This window comes from Fusarium fujikuroi, chromosome FFUJ_chr01 (assembly GCF_900079805.1).
Source record: "Fusarium fujikuroi IMI 58289 draft genome, chromosome FFUJ_chr01".
In the NCBI taxonomy this organism is placed as follows: Eukaryota; Fungi; Ascomycota; class Sordariomycetes; order Hypocreales; family Nectriaceae; genus Fusarium; species Fusarium fujikuroi.
Window position 1 is genome coordinate 3,536,844 of NC_036622.1, and position 19,202 is coordinate 3,556,045.

Genomic DNA, 19,202 nt, shown 5'->3' on the forward strand with positions numbered 1-19,202 from the left:
TGGCACATGCTCTTGATAGTCTTTAAGAAACCCTTCGTCTCTATTCGTGCTTTCATTCAAGTCCACGTCTATCTTCGTTTTCCGTCCAATCCTAATATTAACCTTTGATGCCCATCACGCGCCTTTCATCAATCGACCCCCGCTCATGCTTATTTGAAGTTCTCGGGATGGAGGATACCCGCCATGTTGCCCTCATTGATTCGCTTAAGGGTCAGTGCGGCTATCAGGGCAGCGCCGACACCACTGCCGTCCTCAGCAGTAAGAACCTCAATAGGGTCCTCGGCCTTCTTGTCGGTCTTCGCAGGCCAGTCAAGAATCTCTCGCAGAGCCTGAGCTCCTCGCTCCTTGAAGTAGGGGTACTTGTTGAACACGGAGCCATCAGCACCGACGTGGCAAGATTCGTATCCCTTCTTCTTGCAGATAGCAGCAACACCACAAGCCGAAAGGCGAGCAGCACGTGTGCCAATGAGCTCGGCGGTCCTTCGAACGAGCTCCAGTTCGGGGCGTGTGGGCTTCAGGTTCAGCTTCTTGACAAAGAGATCATACGTCTCAGTCAGGTTCTCCCAGGGGTCCCTAAAGCAGAAAATTAGCAGTGTACGTAAACCCAGCCAAAAGAAGAAAACGTACTCTTCAATAGCAGACAGGAAGGAAGCATCGAGGGAGTAAGGCTTGCGTAACAGAGCGATATCTTGGTTCTCAAAGATATGGATGGCCTTGTTATCGTGAAGGTCAACAAGGATGAGTCGGAAAATCTCGCCAAGGTAGAGACCAGCAATCATCTTTTCGAAGGCTTGTTGTCCTGGGCGAGGAGACTCCTTATCGATAGTCACATCGTAGGCAGTTCGGGGGAGGACCTTGTGCTCGTTGTCAAAAGCTCCCCACTCGCAGTTGATGGCCATGGGCAGATCGGCGGGCAAATTCAGGTCGGCAATCTTAGGAATGGAACCGCAGTCTTCCATGTAAGCAGCATTGCAACCAGTACCAAAGATGCAGCCGATCTTCATAGCGGTATCGGTATAGGCTGAAGCGATCAATGTGCCAGTAGTATCATTAATGATAGCCGCAAGCTTGATGGGGACGCCCTATTCACATGATCAGCAGCGATTCTTGGGGTTTGAGAGTGATGTTCAGCGTACGCGAGCCTTCAGGGCCTCCTCAAACATGGGCACGATATTCTTGCCCTCAACACCATCGATGTCGAAGCCCTTGGTCCATCGCTGCAGGATACCCTCATCGATATAGTTCTGGGTGGCAGGGTACGAGAATGTGAAACCCAGAGGAATTTTCTCCAGCTTGCTGCAGTCTCCATGGTGAGTCTCGAGGAACTGGTAAAGACACTCGGCAATGTATTCCCAAAGCTCCTCAGATGTACCAGACTTGAGCTCCTCGGGCATGCGGTACTTGGACTGGAGGATATCGAACTCGGATTTCTCTTCGGTCAGGGTGATTTGGCAGACTCGCAGGTTTGTTCCGCCCATGTCCAAGGCCAGGTAGGTTCCGGTTTCATAGCCATCGGGGTATGACATGACCCAGGTAGGGTTCATAGGCTATGGACTTGGTTAGAAGCAGGATTGGAGGTGTCTGTTTCGAACTCACGATGCTACCCCCCTCAACACTGAGGCCTATTGAGAGTCAGACAGTCGTCCCTGTAGTCTACAGAACAGTAGGGCTCACCTTTGGCTAATTCGGAGACAAAATGGTCGGTAATCTCCTTGAGCTTAGCGGACTCTACCGTGAAGAGCTTCTCGAGCTTGTGAATCTCATCGGCGAGATCCTTAGGGACATCGGCCATTGATCCTGACATGATTTATCGTTAGCAACAGAGATTTGAGCTGGCTGATATTATTTTGGTTGGATGTAGTTGGAAAAACAAGAGACTCTGAGGTGAGAAAGGTTAACAGAAGGGCAGCGCATTTTGACTTCAGTGCTGCATGGTCACTGAACAAGCACTGCATCTACATTCTGACAGTAGTACAGTGATTGCCAGCTGGCAAACCCAATAGCATTCAGTAACCACGAAGTACAAGCTCACGTAATACACCTTATCTGCAAATTCGTTGTTTCCCCGAAACTTGAGGTCATAGTTGCATGCACATTCGATTATCATTGTTGTCGCCGATTCTTGGCCGAGCCCCAAGAGCCAATGAGGATGGCTCTCGATCTCGCACGGCGGCTTTTTTCACCGTCGTGACTCTAGAAGACGACTTCGTCTTGCCTCCAAGGTTCGTCACCAGGAATGTTGCAGAGGATGGAGAAACATCGTCATCGCGGCGCATTTTTGCTGGCTCTGCCCCACCGAGCGAGCTTCCTCTTCGTGGACAAGCAACAGCTCGTGGCCAGCAGGAATTGATGCTCCCAAACAACGAGTTATAGAGTTTCTCGGTCGTGGGGACGTCATAACATAAGATAGCAAGTGATAGCATTTCAGTGTACGTACCCTTTCGGGAGGGAGGACGTCGAGGACCAAGACCGACCATTTTGATGAGGGAGGTTTGACTTTTGGCGGGGTTCGGATTTGGCGGGGTAGTGTCGTGTTGAAGCTTCGTAGCGCGTAGGTCACCGTAGAAATGTTTGTAGGGTGAAGGAGGTATTCACGAAAGGAAAGAAACACAATTAGAACTTAGAATGGGTTGAGGAGTATAGGGAGGATGGTGTAGGTAGGGGGATACAGGGTTTTTAAAGCAGACCAGATATGGATGGGATGGGATGGAAGGGAGGTGGAGAAGAAAGCACCTTACGTCGGTAGGTAAGGTAGGTACCTGCTAGCAGGTCTTGGAGGGACTGGACTGGAGTAAATTGAGTGAGTCGAGGTCAGGACAGGCCGTTGAGCGGGAGATTTGCAGGGAGTTGACTTATTAGTTGTCTTCTCATGTCATCAATCGGCCAGAAGCAAAGTACATCTACCTGTAAATAAAGGTTGACATGTACTTGATCTTGTATCTTGTGACCAATTGGCGACAGCCAGATCGTCCCAGGTCTCCGCCATCTTGACCCTCAACTAACTTAGTACCTACATACTATGTAGGTATCCAAAATATAGTAGGTATGTAGGCTGCACCTGGTTTCTACTGAACACTTGTGTCTGCTCCCCTTCACTGGGCACCCGAGCCACCTCTATATCCTTCGTGGGTTGGTAGATTGACCGCTTCGTTGCAAAAGAAGCAAACAAGAGACATCTCTCCTCAACAATGATACTAGCCCGAACAAGAACTCAGGCACCTCACGCTTAGACATTCGTGGTCTGAGATGCGTGTGGGTTGAGCTGTCTCTTCTCCTCAACTACAACTGGAGCCCATTTTGTCGGGCCGTTGATGGAGGGGACCGTTGGTATTTATTAGTGGTTACTCTGACTGAAAGTCGCACAACACGTTAGAGTTCCAATTGCGTTTTTTTTAGTTGCACCTCTTGGTTAGTGCCATCTCTTCGAAGTCAAAATCAGTATGAAATTCATGATACTTTGACTGTGCACATGTTTCACTGCTCTCAACCTTCATAAGCTGGGGAGCATGGGGGTCGGCCACGTTCACTCTGGGCAGTTTAAGCTCCAGCTTGGTAACATGATGTCAGGTCCCAGTAAGCCACCTTCGTGGGGGGGATCTCCAAGGCTAGGTACTTGGTTCTTCTGCCGTTCAGGTACCTATCTCCCGCCTCATCAGGAAGAAGGGGTGCTTGGGCCAGCCACCTTTTAGCTAAGGTACCGGGGGTTCGGGTCCGGCGCTACGATTCTCCCGAGCTGCGATCTAGCCACGTTTTCATTGGTTAGACATGCTAGCTACGGAACCTACCCTGAAGCTTCCGCTGACGCGCCAAATGGGCAACGTATGCTTTTTGGGGAGCTGTCTCAGGAGGGTCTAGAAGTTGAGGTGTCTCGAGAGTTGCGAGCTTGCATTAATCAAACTTTGACCACAATTACCTTACGGTACACGGCCACGACAAATTTTTATTCTTGACAGCTTCGGATATCTCAATAAATGAGTGTATCCCCATCTTAAGCCGTCATCATGAAGCCTTTCGCCATCACCACGGCGCTCTTTAGCTTCATATCTGTCGCACTCGCTGGCGCAACTACAGACTCCAAGACATCAAAGGTCATCCTGCCCGTCGATTTTAAGCCTCCACAGGTTTTCAAGAACGCCAATTTGGTGCACGTCATCTCTCTAGAGAAGACCTACGTAAAGGAACAGATCAATGTCCTCGTCGAGAACGTTGCAAAGGAGCCACAGACAGAGTACTATGTGCCATTTACTGCCGAACAGCTTCCTCGTATAGGAGGTTTCGAAGTTAAGGATCGTAAGGACGCGAACGCCGGACCGTTCGTGGCCGAGACTGTCGAGTACGATCCTCTCAGGTATGTGTTTTCGAGCCTGGCTATGTCGCAGTTCACTACTAATGGTGCAATATAGCGATGTTCAGTACTATCGTATCCGACTGCCAACGCCGCTCAAGCCTGGTGCTCAACAAACGCTCGGAATCACCTACTACTACCTGAAAGCCTACACTCCTCTCCCCGCGGCCGTTTCCCAGGACGATGACCAATACCTGAGCTTCAACTTTTCCGTTTATGCACCATCTGCCTACATCACGAAGAAGCAGAAGACCGAGCTTAAGGCTGCTTCGGCCGACGTCCCCGATTATACAAAGCTTCCAGGCAGTGGCGAGGCCAAGGAGTTTCCTGTGAAGCAGGGCACCAAGCTCATATATGGTCCCTTCGATGAAAAGCCCGCCGGTGCTGTCTTCCCTGCAAACGTTCGCTTTCAGTTTACCAAACCGGTTATTCACGTCAAGGAGCTGGACCGTCTGATTGAAGTCAGCCACTGGGGCGGCAACATCGCCTTCGAGGAGCACTACGAGATGTATCACGGCGGTGCCAACCTTTCTGACAACTTCGATCGAATCAAATATTCTCAGCATTCGTTGTACCGTCAGCATGGGGTTGCGGGAGTTCGTCCTTCGCATTACCTCGACCAGTTGCGAATTCCTCTTCCTGGCGGAAGCGTGGACGCCTATTATACAGATGTGATCGGCAACGTCACGACGTCTACTTGGCGAACCGACAGCCGAGACGCTCTTTTTGTTCTAAAGCCGCGATACCCTCTTTTTGGTGGATGGAGATATCCTTTCACTATTGGATGGAACTCCGATGCTTCCAACTTCCTGCGAAAAACCGCCGCTGGTAGTTTCGTACTTCGAATTCCTTTCCTCGAAGGCCCCAAGCAGCCAGAAGGCGTTGAATATGAGCACATCAACGTCAATATTCTCCTTCCAGAAGGCGCCGAGTGAGCCGACAGTCCAAGCACACTATCTGTCCCTTTGCTAACTTTGATACAGGAACGTCAGGTTCCACACCAACATTCCCGAATCATCGATCGTATCTACCTCGGTTGATCTGACCAGAACCTACCTCGATACTGTCGGCAGAACAGCTGTCAGCATTAAGGCGCGAAACCTGGTCGACGAATTCCGAGACCGCCAACTCATCATCTCTTACGATGCGCCTCTCTCGAGCGCTCTTCGAAAACCTTTGGTCATCTTTGCCAGTGCCATGGTAGTTTTTGTCACTACCTGGGCATTGGGCCAGGTGCAGGTGGGATTTAAGCCCAAGAAATAGACGCTTTAATAGAAACGGAACGTGCCTTTTGATTGAGGGGTCTTCACCTTTACATGATGAAGAGCCTGGAAGCAGTTGCTGGGAAAGATGTAAAAGTGTAAAATAGGGGGACCGTATTAGTAAATGGATTAGGTTTCCAGTTTCCAAGACGCAAGAGGCATCATATGACAATCAAATGCACGCTTGACAAAGGCAGCAAAGCCACCACCAAGGACAGGGTCCAAGCCATTATCCGTAAAGGCGGGCAACTCCGTAAGCCAGGTAGGCCCAGCCTCTTTTGAGAGCCTCTTGTATACTTTGCCAGGCTCTAACACGGACTTGGTACCACACGAAGGATGTGTGGAGGGACTGTGTCTCCCAGTTGAGCTTGAGATGGGTGGGCGAGACAGGCTCCGAATGGCCACCCTGGCTGAGGACCCTCTCCTTGTCTGCGCCAGGTTCTGACAGCATGGGTTAGTCAAAAGAAACCGGGCAAAGGAAACCAGGGCACTGGTATAAGATTGAACATGAGAACCCTCCTCGAAGCCTCACACATTCTTTTGCATTTATAATTTGACAACCAATCTCTCAAGTTGAGGCTGATAAATCAGGGTCTCACTTTACAGTCGCTTTAACGATCTCGTTCGACTGATCCTGTCCTATCACAGCTACGACCAGTCTCACCCTCGCCAAACAAACCCTCAAACAACCACCAGGATGTGTTTCGGCAGTGAACCCAAGCCCAGGACCAAGTACTACTATCACGAAGAGATTACGCCTTCTAGACGATACACAGGTCATCATCACCATCACCACCATCACCATCATCACTCACGCTCTCCCCGAGCAAGCTACACCAGTGTCTCTCGACGGTCCTACAGCCACAGCCCACGAAACAGTGGCACTGTTGTCTATGAGCGCTATTGATCGACTGAGGGCGCCAATGCTGAATTGTGGGTGTAATTAGAGACGATGACGTTGTACAGAGCATGCGGTACTTGGCGGGCTGTGTTTAGCGGCATTGGCAATGTGTTTAATGTATAAATGAGGAACGTATGACTATTTGGGCAAGGTTTTTGGGGAAACTGTCTGGTTAAAGATATTGGAAACAGGGTGGGCGTTATTAATAATGCACAGGAATGGGCGACATAGCGCAAGCAAATATGATGGAGTTTTTTTTTGTTGGCTTTGGCTCAATTGGCTGTTGATCATAAGTTGTGACAGTAGAAAAGAGGTCAACTTAAGAATCTCAAGATACTATTCGATCAATGTCTCTTACATGAAAGGCTGAGCCTCGTGCTTCTTTCTCGGGAGCCACGGACCTTCGTCATTTGGAGCTGCCACTCTGTGACCCTTTGGAAGAGCCTGTTGACGTATCGTTTGGGCGGGGTGCGGAGTGTCCCGCAAGGCTGGATCGTCGCTAGAAGAGCTCATGACATCACTCTGCATTCCGCCACCGAACATCCAAAGGCTCTCTAGGACAGATACAGCGAGTTACTCCAAATGTGAGCGTAGGTGCAGCTGAAAACATGTACTCGTGCTACCGAAAGCAGGGCAGATCCAAGATGGTGTCGTCAACGTCAGTTCAAAAGGCCATCCTGTTTGCTTAAAGCCTGCACAACCCCTGCCTTGTATCGGCAGCTTTAACATCTGGAGACCTCTTACATCCATCCCCCTTGTAAGAGACCTGACCCGGACCCAGACGATTTGCAGTGATTTACCACCCAAAGCGGCTCTGCAGCTGAATTCTTGAATCGCCTTATTCCACTGTAAGCTGTCACCTATTTGTGTCAGGAGGTGCTGGGCCTTGTCTGTTCCATTAGGAGGAAGCGGAGAAGGCAAGAATGTTTTGTGATGTGAAAGCTGACTATATGGAAGAAGGTGCATTCTGGCCGAGTCGCGGTCACTCTTGAGCGATAACTGCAGGATTCGCCTGCCTGCCTACCTACCTTACCTTGGCTCTCTACCTTGGTAGTTATCCTTCCTCAGGTCTTCAACATGTAAGCTCCCGTTAGCATTTTCAGCAATTGTCAAACTTCATCTGTCGTCGCGCCTTAGCCAACCTTACTGTATATGAAAATACAATGTCTCGCTTCAGTTTCGACGCCTCTCCTTCACGCCATGAATCACTATGTTCGGAAAGCCCGATTGACATAAAACCCTTTTATAGGAATCGCGCACTCTCCATTCGATCCAACAAATCCAAGGGCAGCTCTGGCGCTGGTGCCGGAGCCAAGCGCCCGGGTTTCTCTTTCAACTCACTCCGCGGCCAGGTCCAACCTGAGCTGTCCCGTAAGCTTTTCCGCCTCATCAAATCAGAGAACAACCTCATTGGCGCCCATGAGACCGCCGGCCGTGAGCGAGTTTCCATCGCAACCCAGTTATCTGAATGGGGTGAGCACACCGGAGATGACAGTATTAGTGATATTTCGGATAAAGTGGGAGTTATCCTAAGTGAAATGGGCGAGCAGGAGGACGCATATGCTCACGCTCTTGATGATTCTCGCGCCGAACTCAAGGCTATTCGAAACACCGAGAAGAGTGTGCAACCCAGCCGCGAAAACAAGGACAAGATTGCCGATGAGATCCAGAAGTTGAAGTTGAAGGAGCCTGGCAGCACAAGATTGCCTGTCCTTGAGCAGGAATTGGTGAGGGCTGAGGCTGAGAACCTGGTGGCCGAGGCTCAATTGACCAACACCGTGAGTTGCGACTAGCATCGCGTCATCAACTATTTGAGCAAGGCTGACCAATCATACAGACCCGACAAAAGCTCAAGGACGCCTATGTTGCCGAGTTCGCGGCAACCATCGAGCGTGCCGAAAAGCAGATCATCCTAGCCAAACATGGCCGCCGTCTGTTGGAGCTTCTCGACGTTTCGCCTGTGGTCCCTGGCGATACACGAGTGCCTTATCAACACTCCTCCCAGGCACGCCAAATCCTTAACGATGCTGAGGATGATCTGCGAGACTGGCGACCCGAGGCCGAGGGCTTTTCTACTCCAGTCCAAAGCCGATCGCCAACCCTTGAGGGAAAGGGAAAGGAGCCTCTGGCTTCGGGAGACAATTCGTCTCCTGTTCAGTCTGAGGCAGCTACAGTTGAATCCGACACTTCTCCTTTGGAGCAACGGGGTACCAAGTCCTCTGTCTATGCTGAGGTCGCTGGCTAATTAAGTTGGCAATTGCAGTAGAGTGAATAAGGGCGCCGATTCTGGTATGTGATTTTGTTTCGATCATTCCGTTCTCTTGAGCAGGCGAGAAGTTCACTTGCTGTCATCGCAGTCTGTCTGGGCGTCGTTGAGGGACCAGTTCCTAGGTATAATAAGTCCGGGTAATGAGGGGGTTTTTTTTGAAGTGCTGTTTGTTTATATCCTTTGATTATTATTATTGATTAGTTAGTCTCGTTAGTTGAATCAGAATAGGCGTGCCTATCAAAAGTTTAAATGGTGTCATGTTGAGGTTCGTAGTGTATGTTGCACCTTGGGTGTAAGAACGACGACCATGAATCGGCTCCTGGCGCAAACTACGGGCTTAGGCTCATGTTCAATTCATTGTTGAATCACTCAGCACCAATCGATATGAGGTGATCAGTATCGTGGGTCCTGATGCATCATTTGGGGCTCTGGCTTCTCAAACGGGGTGGATGGATGGGGTCTGCATCTTGGTGTTGCACCTAATAATAAGACGGCTCATGTTCCGGTTACGGAGATGGAAGAATTTTCATGAAAGGTTTGATTGCAGGGCAGAAGGAAATAATCAATCGTGTTCGCCGTCAATATTCTGGATTGACTACAAGAGGGGAGCATAAGAAGGACCTTGAATCTAGACATTACTTCAGTCCGTTTAGCTGCAGGTGTAATGAAATAGGTTCATCGGGTCATGACTTGTCTCCGGGCTGTCGGCCGTGTTTTTTCTGTGGATATGGCACGACATGGCGATCAGGATCAAATTAGCACAACTGAGACCCATCATGATATCCAGAACCAGTTAGCTTCTGGTCCATATCAACCGTCCGAAAACCCAACTCCCGTGCCCGCGAAAAGACGACCTCGGTTTCTCTCGAAGCCCTGCGCTACAGCCGACGACCGCGGTGTAAGGCCTAGCCATAAGGTTTCTTTCCACCGTATACTCTTGATATAACCTCCCGATCCCTTTCCTCTCTCCCTTTTGCACCCTTCTCCCCGGGGCTGCTCCACTTCAAGCCGCCCCCTAAAGATCAGCTTGGTATTGATGTTACAGCCGCAAAGTTCCCGGCTTCTGCTGCTCCAGAGGTCGTTGCGCACTACAGTCACAGGCACCGCAGCCACTGGGACACTGCTGTACAGTCCCTCCGCAGCGCCGTCGCTGTCGCCATACCGAGTACCTGGCCGGGCCAATTACATGGCATCGCTGGCAGCACGTAGCCCTGCCGCTGCCGCTGCAGGCCCCGGCGGGAGCCATAGTGTCGTTACCAGTGGTGCCCCGCCCCCTCCATCCTCTTCTTATTCTCACTCTGCTGCTACGTCAACCTCCAAAATTTCTTCCCGTCGAACAGCTCAGATTGCTCGACACTTTTCCTCCTCATCCTCACCAACAGGTCCCGTTTCAAAGCAGAAGCCCGATATGGCCTCCAACTACACCGTCCGCAAGGTTGCGGCTCCCAACACCCTCGAGCACCGAGTCTACATCGAGAAGGATGGCCAGCCCGTTTCTCCTTTCCATGATATTCCTCTCTATGCCAACCAGGAGCAGACCATCCTGAACATGGTTGTCGAGATTCCTCGATGGACCAATGCCAAGCTCGAGGTATGTTCTGGTCAACATCAATTGCTGTCTTGTTACCTCCTCGGCACGCTTTGCTTTATTTACAGTTGTCGTGTGCTATATTACCCCTCCCTCCTCCTCCTTGCGCAATCGTTGCCCAGACCGACAAAACGCAAAACATGAATACTGACAAAACCCTCACTCTAGATCTCCAAGGAGGAGCTCCTCAACCCCATCAAGCAGGATATCAAGAAGGGCAAGCTTCGATACGTCCGAAATTGCTTCCCCCACAAGGGTTACCTCTGGAACTACGGTGCCTTCCCCCAGGTATGCTCATTATTTACCCCAATCTGACGTGGTCATCCCTAACTCGATCACCAGACTTGGGAGGATCCCAACTCCGTTCATCCTGAGACCAAGGCCAAGGGTGACAACGACCCTCTCGATGTCTGCGAGATCGGTGAGCTTGTTGGTTACTCTGGCCAGGTTAAGCAGGTCAAGGTCCTCGGTGTCATGGCTCTCCTCGACGAGGAGGAGACTGACTGGAAGGTCATCGTCATTGATATCAACGACCCTCTCGCCTCCAAGCTGAACGACGTCGAGGATGTCGAGCGACACCTTCCCGGTCTCCTCCGTGCCACCAACGAGTGGTTCCGTATCTACAAGATTCCCGATGGCAAGCCCGAGAACCAGTTTGCTTTCACTGGCGAGTGCAAGAACAAGAGGTGAGTTCTGAAACTCCGGCTCATTGAGCCCAAGACTGACAATTTTAAGCTACGCCCTCGACGTCGTCCGTGAGTGTGCTGAGGCCTGGGAGCGTCTCATCACTGGCAAGACCCCTGCCGGCGGTGTCTCCACGTAAGTCTCTAACCTGTCTTCCTAACACTGTTGATATTAATGTCTGTATAGCACCAACGTCACTGTCCAGAACTCTCCTTCTCGCGTCTCTCCTGACCAGCCTCCCCCCTCTGCCTCCCAACGAGGACGTCCCCGCCGAGAAGATCGATGCTTCCATCGACAAGTGGTTCTTCATCAGCGGTGCCTCTGCTTAAGTGTTCATAGATCAACCATCTTGCATAAAAGGAAGAAGTATGGCAGACATGTAGTCTTGACAAAAGTTGAGCACGGAGATACTCAAGAACAATATATAAAAATGATGCCAATTGTCGTAATATTATACAAGACCCCCAACCCCTGCTATGCCATACTGGGTTTCGTATATGTACATGGTTCGTTTCCTAAACGCCGTTTTCGCAGAGTGATAAAGCATAGCGATGTTTTTCACAAATTTTAATCTGTTAAGTCGGCTGCCTTCTGTAGCTGACGCGAATGTCGGTCTACTTCCTCCACTAGTCCTTTGATGTTGATCTTTTGGCAGTCGAAGTTGAGCTCCTTGCCATCCTCTGCATCTCGTTAGCCATTGGACCCCCTGGGCAAAACTAATAGCCTTCTAGTATTACGTACTAAATTTCACTCGTAGGGAGCTGGGCTCTTTCGAAGTTCGGGGTAGAATGGTCGATGTGATTGTTGTTCCATTTGCTCGGGCATTCGGAGGCAGAAATGTGAGAAACAGACGAGCTGGCTTTGCGCAGGCCGAGAACGGGTTGAATTTGGCCGAAACCTCAGTCATAAACTTTGTGATCATCTTGGCGGCGAGTAAAGGCGAAGCTCGTGAAATACTCAAGAGTAATTGGCTTTGGCAAGGGAGTCGAACGTGGTCGTTAACACACTCAAGAGCTATAGGCGGGTAGTTTGGCGATGCTGAAATTTCGAGGTTCGATAACGTCTCGGTACATGCATATCACCCTAAAGGGGTGGCACCCAGCTAACTGCAACGTCATGATAATGACGGACCACGTTTCGAGATCGACTTGCACAGCAGCATATACCTAACAGTTCTTCACCAGCATAATATCGCAAGCTCAACAAGCTGAAAATGTCCTTCGAGGGTCTGCAGGAGCGTTTGACGGCTCTGCAAGAGACGACAACGCAGCTCAAAGAGCTTATCGATCGACTCGCAACACTCAAATTCCAACCTGGCTCCGTGCCCTTGACCACCGACGACGAGAGCAGCGAGAGCGGCGAACTCAGCGCAGAAATTACGAGCACTCTACGAGATGGAGAAGAGGAGCAGGAGCTTTTACAGGAAGAAGTGGAGTTTCTACGTGGTGCAGAGCATGACAAAGACCGATTGAAAGAGAGTGTCGAAAAGATTGGAAAGGAGCTTGCAAGGTATAGTTTGCACGGAGAGGAAAATGGTATTTATGTCTAAACGTACTCTAGCTGCCGTCTCTCTTTTCGAAAAGCACGACTGTCGGCAAAGCATAGCCTCGCTCAGGCACAAAGACAAGAGCGCGAGATCCTCCTTACATCATTTTCACAGCCTACCTCCGAGACCAACTCTCTTTACCCTGACGATGAAAAGACTGCTCGTCCTACACGCCATCAGCAGAATGTTCAGAAGCAGCAATCGAGCCTCACTGAAGAGGATCAACAGAACGTTGGTGCGAGTGCTAATGTGACCAACGCCCTACGACGAACACATGATTTGATCCAGGCGGAGTTGGCCCGTAGCGAGTTTGCACATGAAACTCTGACGGAATCTTCTGCTGCTTTGAAGCAACTGAACGAGTCGTATGGCTCTCTGGACACAATGCTGGCGAGCTCCAAGGACTTATTAGGCACATTGCTGCGCTCGCAGAAAAGCGATACGTGGTACCTTCAGACGACATTTTACATGCTAGCTTGTACACTCGGCTGGCTATTGTTCAGAAGACTGCTGTATGGACCGATGTGGTGGATTGTTTGGCTACCGCTGAGGTTGATGTTTGGATTGGGAACGTCAGCAGGCAGTGCGGTAATGCACGCGGGTTCTGGGCAGGGCCAGGTGAAGGAGGCTGGACAAGCGAGCAAAGGAGTTCCGGTGGAGGGCCTGCCGGATGATGAATTGCCTACCGCCAAGGTTGACACTGAGAAGCAGGCCGAAGTTTTTGAGGAGGTGGATAAGATTCTGAACGTTGTGAGAGAGGCAGATGAGCTGGGGAATATCCCAGGGGGTGATGAAGACAATATCGGTAATCCCAAGAAGAGGATGTGGGAGGAGCCTGAAGTTGTTGAGCAGCAACGCCCTAGAGATGAGTTATGAGTTGTATAATTACTAATGTTATAGTAACAACGTCCTAAATACGTTAGGCATTATGCTTATAACTATGAAGCAAGTCTTGTCAGCATCATGTTCGAAATTCATGAATCCGCAGGCTGAACTGTAAATTAATTTTGGAACATATGATGCCCGTCAAAAACAAAAATAAAAACCTCTCCAATAGAATGATCCGCAATGGTGGCATGCTCTATTCTTCGAAAGAGATTTTTCGTCCCTTGGTCATTGTCATGTTATCGACCACATTCATCCATCTATCGACTACCCTTGAATTTTCTTTGAGCCATCATCTCACATAACGCCGTGCCTCGTTTGGCTTCCAGGCTAACTACCTGGTAAGCAATCCCGTTCGTCAAGAGCACAAACTAAGGTGCCGGGATTTTTAGTTACACTCTTACTGCTTCTCCGACTATGTTCGCTGGGGAGCAATCTGCTCGACTTCGCTGATCCAAGGAAGGCCGAGCTTCTTCATCTCAACGGCAAGCTGGAACAGGTAATCGAGACTACGTTGTATTAGCATAATCATTCGCAGATCACGAGTGAGCTTGGTATATCTTCCTTACCTCTCACATTGAGTCTTGGCCTTATGAACGTTATCACCCCAGACGTAGACACCGTGACGACGGACGAGGACAGCGTATGTGTCGGGATTCTTATCCATCGCTTCTTCAAGATACTCGGTCAAGTCCTCCTCATGAGGAGTGTTCTCGATGACTGGGATGCGAAGGGTGTCATGATAGCCCAGATTGCCTGTCTTGTTCATGCCACGGCCAAAGCCCTTGATCTGCTCAATGTTGTTGATCTCAAAAACCCGGTCCTTTCCGGGGCCTTGGGATTCTAAGAGGAGGGTGACAAGAACAGCCCATTGAGAGTGGGTATGTATACAACAGCCAGCTCCTCGGCGGGTGAAAGCAGCAAGGAACAAGGGGGTGCACTGAGAAGGCTTGTAGCAGGGAGGAGATCGCAGATAAGTGCGCTGGTTGAGCTTGTTGTGGTTAGGATCTTGCTCAGAAAGAGCCATGACATAGATATCGGTGTTCTTCATGAGTTCTTTTTGAACACCCGAGGGTGCGATGTATACGAGATCACTGCGATCATGGTGTAAGTTAAGAGAAACGTTTGCTCCTTATTTCGATAACAAATGCTCAAGAGAAGTTTCAGACGATTTCCCATCCACTTGAAGAGAGTATACACCGGTATCATGAGTCTTGTAATAAATAAATTCGCCTTCTCCAACTCATCATGGCGGGGTCGCGGGGTAAAAAATGATGAAATTTCAAAAACGAGCAAGCTAAACATAAACATACTCATCTCGAATAGAGCAACCGCCTCCTGTTCCCGTAACCCAGCCCAGGGTCCAGAACTTTGCGCATAGCGAAGGGATCAGGTTTGCAGGGTGGTTTGGGTCCTCGGAAGTAATGAGGGCATCGCCAGTTGGGCGTTGCTCAGTTGACATTTTGTCTTTGGAGGAAGATCTGCAGAAACGGAACGTGCTTTGAATTGTGTCTTTGCAGAGGGTTTCTGATTCGGAACGCAGCGGCCCGGGAAGACAGAGATCCAGATATCCAGTTGAGTGTTGAGGTTTGGGAAATGAGATATTAGCAGCACAGCCAGCGTAGTGCAGCTGAAGCTGATGATGGTGGTGGATAGTTTCTTGTCTACCTAATGTTAGGCCAAAGCCGCACCTGTCTACCTCCCTAGGCTGTGGTTTCAGAGCCTCTGAGTGGCTGAGGAAGATAGATTGGGGTGCTCTGTGCTCTTTGCTCTGTGCTCTGTGCTGTCGAAATTATCCATCCCGTCCGTGATCAAAGAGTATCTCTTGTGAGAACTACCTACTGTACGCTAGCCAATTAACAATCGCGAGGCATTCTCTATGTCCAAGGTCATTCTGCGGAGAAGCAGCTCGTGGCTGATGAGCGCAATGTCTCAAACAATCAGAAACAATGGCTTGGGAACGTTGGGCGGTTACTAGTCTTGAGTGGGCAGGCCGTATTTCTCCTGGTCCACGGCTCTCCAAAATCTACACCAACCCAATTCTCTTTTCTCGAGAATCTTTGCCAGCTGATAGAATCTTGTTTTGTCCGGAATATTCTACATATCTTGAATCCCGATTCTAGGCAATGCGTGCAACCTCAGTTTTCCAAGGGCATTGATTCACCTCAGTCTGATCTGAGGTTGTATTGCGTCGATGGTGGCAAGCGAGTGAGCTATGAATAGGAACGGAGACGGAACGGCCGAGAATGGACCAAAAGACACGGAGCCCAGCTGATGATGATAGGGTTTCTCTTCTATCAAGATTCATCGCCGCAGGTTTGAACTGGGCCAGATAACCATCTGTTGCAACGCATATGGGTATGGTATACATCTTTGCATGAAGTCAAGGGTTCATGTTATCTGAATGACTCGGAGTTTTGAATATGTGATAACTAATAGCCCTGGCATCAGATGGAGAAGCTTGCCGGATTGAAGACGAATGGACGAATGCCTTGGAACAGACCTGGCCTGTGTTTTAACATTTTCAAGGATGGCGCCTCAATCACAAGCCTTTACAGGTGGGTAATAATACTCGTTTAATGAGTGCGAGAATCCATCAACAGGCTCTGAGCATCATGTCTTGTCTTAAGATGTTGACCCTTGTCCCTGCTTATATGTAATGAATGGCCTTTTTCAGCTCTCAGCGCCGGTGCCGGGACGCCAACAACCTTGTCCTGGTAGAGCTGCACTGTACGGATAGTAGTAGCAGTATCACAGGTGCCCCTAATAACAAAGTGGCATATGGGGGAACGGGGAGCACCGCCGGGGCCTTTTCTCTAGGCTACCTCGTATTCATGGATGAGGATGTAATAGGTTGAGCCGACGGCTTTTGCAGGTGGCAACCCGGCATAAAGCATCCGTTGGAAGTCCCACGCGGCGTTTGCTCATCACTTTGAAGGAAGAAGAGAGTTTTGAGTTTGTTGAGTACTTGAGTTCTTGAGCATTGTACTCTATTTTGACCTAGTGACAGTGCATTGAGGTGACGCTCGTGTTAGCCAAACAAAGTGTTTTACTACGGATACATGTACGCCAATGAAAACGAGGCCGTTTTAATTACTCTGGCCAAGCCCTCCAAGGCGGCCTCGACTCCCTGAGTCGGCCGGTATGGTGCTAACTTATGTACAGTAGCAGACCATGGCTTTTCCAGTCTGTTCTCTATTTACTCATTCATACTGTGAAGAAGAAGAAGAAGAAGAAGAAGAAGAAGAAGAAGAAGAAAATCCTCAAGTGTGTTATTGTTTACATTGTATTGGCTGGATTGCAAACTCACTGGCTCAGTCTCGCTGATGGTTTACAGAGTCTCGTCTCGGACACACTTCCGCCCACCCCTTGTCCCAAAATGGAGGCCCGGTCTATTATTGTCTAGTCCCAAGGGTCACCCCCTGAGACAACCTCGAACCCAATGGATTTGGAGAGATCCGATGCTAGTGCAGTGACCTAGGCGCGCTGAGAAGAACAGCCGTGTCCCGTCACCTTTTGGAGGTGCAAATTAGGGGTAGAAAGCAGAGAACACCACCACATGTAAGAAAGGACGGCAGATGGTGGTCATGTTGCCAGGCAACACGAGCTGTTGGAGGCGAAGCTCCCCATGATGGATGGATGGCTGGATGGACGAGCAAGTGGAGGATCGATCCTCCATCCATCCATCCAATATGTGTGGGTCGCTTGTGTTTTTCGTCTCCCAACGTCTTTTTCCATCCATCATAAGTTTTGTCAGTCACGGTCGAGAGGAGTCCACTCACTCACTCACAGCATGGATGGCTATCTTCAATCATCTGAGCCGAAAAAGAATCGTTAAACGAAGGGAGAGATGCAAGATCTGCGCTGAGCCGGAATTACAGGAACATCCCCCAGCTCAACTGGCAAATAATTAGCCCGTTTCTTCCCCTGGTCAACGCAGGACAGGGACGGCAAATTAGTGGCAGTCTCTTGGACCATGGCTTGCAAATTTAAAATTGATGTCGGCGGGCTTCCCCAGACCAGAAAGTAAACGAACATCGATCGACATCACATCACATCAGTCGTCTACGGAGTACGGAGCAGGTATCCGTACTCTCTCCTCAGGCTCCTCTTCTTCGCTCGCTACAGTCCGACCCGACTGCAACTCACTCTAATTTTGTGCTTGTGCTTGTGCTTCTGCGTGTGCTTGTCCCTTCTTTGTTGTCTTCCCACTGCATGTACTGACTGCACTGTGTCACAACGTGGACGTGGACTTGTGTGAGGGGGTTTGCGTGGCATACCCAAAACTCCTCTCATCCTTTTTTTCTACTGTGTTATTTTGATACTAACGGGACCCCGAATGTGCATCATGCATACATACTCTGTGCCTAATAAAGGTATGGCCGACAGCAATACCTAGCATCCCCGAGAAGGTGATGGATACTTCGTTTCTCTCTCCTCCCAGTCTCTTGCACTTCCTGATCAGACAAAATGGATCCTCAATGGCTCCAATCCTAATCCTGGCGCCATCATGGGGGGTCCTCTCTTCCCTCACCCCATGTCCACAGTCCATGCTCCTCTATGTCCCACCTTGAGCCATTGACAAGCAAAATGTGAAGGTCCTGATGGGTCCCCTATCTCCCGATGAGCCGGGGCCTAGCTTGGCGCCCTTTGCCTGCACCTCAGGTCAGTCTTGTTGACTTGTGCCTGCGCCTGGGCTTTTTGAGCCTGTGACTTTCACGGCTTCCCCTAGCCTGGCCTGGGGGGGGGGGTCTGAGACTTTGCTTTGCCTTGTCTAGGTAGGCTTGCTTGGGCCTAACCGGTGGTGGTTTGCCCATTGGCTTGATGGTGTGGATGCCCCTTTGCAAACCGTCCACGTCCCGTTGAGGACTCGACTCATAAAAGGTCCTGGCTGCCCCGTCGCGTGCTCTTGTTTCCCTTCTCCCTCACCCTCGTTGTCATCCGTCCGTCGTTCGTTAAGACAAGAATTTTACTTCAGACTTTCGCTTTGAGATTCATCTCGATTACTTTACACTAATTCTAATATCAACAACCTCGAAATCCATCAACATGCGTTTCACTTCCATCTTCGTCGCCGGCGCTTTCGCCACCATGGCCGCTGCCCAGAGCAAGACTGCTTCTGTCTCTCCCGCTCAACAGTCTCAGCTTGACTGCCTTGACGCCTGTGATGCTGGTGATGTCAAGTGCCAGTCTTACTGCATCACTGTGAGTCCGATGCTTCACCATGTGGACAAAGACGGGTCTAATCATGATTTGCTAGGTCCCCTCTCCCGATGAGAAGAACATCAACGCCACCACCGAGTGTGTTGCCGCCTGCCCCAAGGGCAAGGGTTCTGCCTCCGACACCGAGAAGTACTCCGTCTGTCTCCAGGACTGTATCGCCGACAACTACTGGAAGACCATCTCCGGTACTCCCCGTGAGACCGCCGCTGCTGGCTCCAAGGACGAGGCCTCCTCCGCTGCTGGTTCTGCTGCTTCCAAGGCCACCGGCACTGCCTCCGATGAGGACAGCACCGCCACCGCTTCTGCCTCTGAGTCTGATGCCACCGCTACCGACGCCTCTGAGACCGCCTCTGGATCTGCCTCCGGTACTGCTTCCGGCTCCGCTGCTTCGTCTACCGAGACTGGCAATGCTGCCACTGCTCTCGTCGGCGGTGTCTCTCTCCTCGGTCTCGTCGCCGCTGTCTTCGCTCTGTAAATTGGATTGCCTCTTTTGGACATC

General features: G+C 50.3%; 9 protein-coding genes; 5 read left to right on the plus strand and 4 right to left on the minus strand.

Moving 5' to 3' along the window:
- Window positions 1-149: 149 nt before the first annotated feature.
- On the minus strand, window positions 150-1,804 carry FFUJ_01019 (probable hexokinase; the record flags this gene model as incomplete). XM_023568596.1 has 5 exons in its annotated part: window positions 150-573; window positions 628-1,082; window positions 1,137-1,547; window positions 1,597-1,622; window positions 1,675-1,804. The coding sequence occupies 5 exons, from the start codon at window positions 1,802-1,804 to the stop codon at window positions 150-152; spliced, it is 1,446 nt and encodes a 481-aa protein (XP_023424514.1).
- Window positions 1,805-2,078: 274 nt separating this feature from the next.
- FFUJ_01018 (uncharacterized protein) lies at window positions 2,079-2,477 on the minus strand (the record flags this gene model as incomplete). Its single annotated transcript, XM_023568607.1, has 1 exon — window positions 2,079-2,477. The coding sequence occupies one exon, from the start codon at window positions 2,475-2,477 to the stop codon at window positions 2,079-2,081; it is 399 nt and encodes a 132-aa protein (XP_023424515.1).
- Window positions 2,478-4,001: 1,524 nt separating this feature from the next.
- On the plus strand, window positions 4,002-5,608 carry FFUJ_01017 (probable oligosaccharyltransferase alpha subunit; the record flags this gene model as incomplete). XM_023568618.1 has 3 exons in its annotated part: window positions 4,002-4,348; window positions 4,404-5,276; window positions 5,329-5,608. The coding sequence occupies 3 exons, from the start codon at window positions 4,002-4,004 to the stop codon at window positions 5,606-5,608; spliced, it is 1,500 nt and encodes a 499-aa protein (XP_023424516.1).
- A 2,063-nt stretch (window positions 5,609-7,671) lies between these two features.
- FFUJ_01016 (related to meiotic expression up-regulated protein 14) lies at window positions 7,672-8,753 on the plus strand (the record flags this gene model as incomplete). XM_023568629.1 has 2 exons in its annotated part: window positions 7,672-8,286; window positions 8,346-8,753. The coding sequence occupies 2 exons, from the start codon at window positions 7,672-7,674 to the stop codon at window positions 8,751-8,753; spliced, it is 1,023 nt and encodes a 340-aa protein (XP_023424517.1).
- A 751-nt stretch (window positions 8,754-9,504) lies between these two features.
- FFUJ_01015 (probable inorganic pyrophosphatase) lies at window positions 9,505-11,378 on the plus strand (the record flags this gene model as incomplete). XM_023568641.1 has 6 exons in its annotated part: window positions 9,505-9,675; window positions 9,823-10,368; window positions 10,534-10,653; window positions 10,708-11,051; window positions 11,101-11,184; window positions 11,255-11,378. 6 exons carry the CDS (start codon window positions 9,505-9,507, stop codon window positions 11,376-11,378), a joined length of 1,389 nt encoding a protein of 462 aa, XP_023425505.1.
- A 238-nt stretch (window positions 11,379-11,616) lies between these two features.
- On the minus strand, window positions 11,617-11,971 carry FFUJ_01014 (probable ribosomal protein YmL44, mitochondrial; the record flags this gene model as incomplete). XM_023568652.1 has 2 exons in its annotated part: window positions 11,617-11,729; window positions 11,791-11,971. 2 exons carry the CDS (start codon window positions 11,969-11,971, stop codon window positions 11,617-11,619), a joined length of 294 nt encoding a protein of 97 aa, XP_023424518.1.
- A 291-nt stretch (window positions 11,972-12,262) lies between these two features.
- FFUJ_01013 (related to protein transport membrane glycoprotein Sec20) lies at window positions 12,263-13,471 on the plus strand (the record flags this gene model as incomplete). XM_023568663.1 has 2 exons in its annotated part: window positions 12,263-12,558; window positions 12,610-13,471. The coding sequence occupies 2 exons, from the start codon at window positions 12,263-12,265 to the stop codon at window positions 13,469-13,471; spliced, it is 1,158 nt and encodes a 385-aa protein (XP_023424519.1).
- Window positions 13,472-13,895: 424 nt separating this feature from the next.
- On the minus strand, window positions 13,896-14,942 carry FFUJ_01012 (Methylthioribulose-1-phosphate dehydratase; the record flags this gene model as incomplete). XM_023568674.1 has 3 exons in its annotated part: window positions 13,896-13,989; window positions 14,050-14,574; window positions 14,794-14,942. 3 exons carry the CDS (start codon window positions 14,940-14,942, stop codon window positions 13,896-13,898), a joined length of 768 nt encoding a protein of 255 aa, XP_023424520.1.
- A 3,587-nt stretch (window positions 14,943-18,529) lies between these two features.
- FFUJ_01011 (uncharacterized protein) lies at window positions 18,530-19,178 on the plus strand (the record flags this gene model as incomplete). XM_023568685.1 has 2 exons in its annotated part: window positions 18,530-18,685; window positions 18,741-19,178. 2 exons carry the CDS (start codon window positions 18,530-18,532, stop codon window positions 19,176-19,178), a joined length of 594 nt encoding a protein of 197 aa, XP_023424521.1.
- Between the last annotated feature and the right edge of the window lie 24 nt (window positions 19,179-19,202).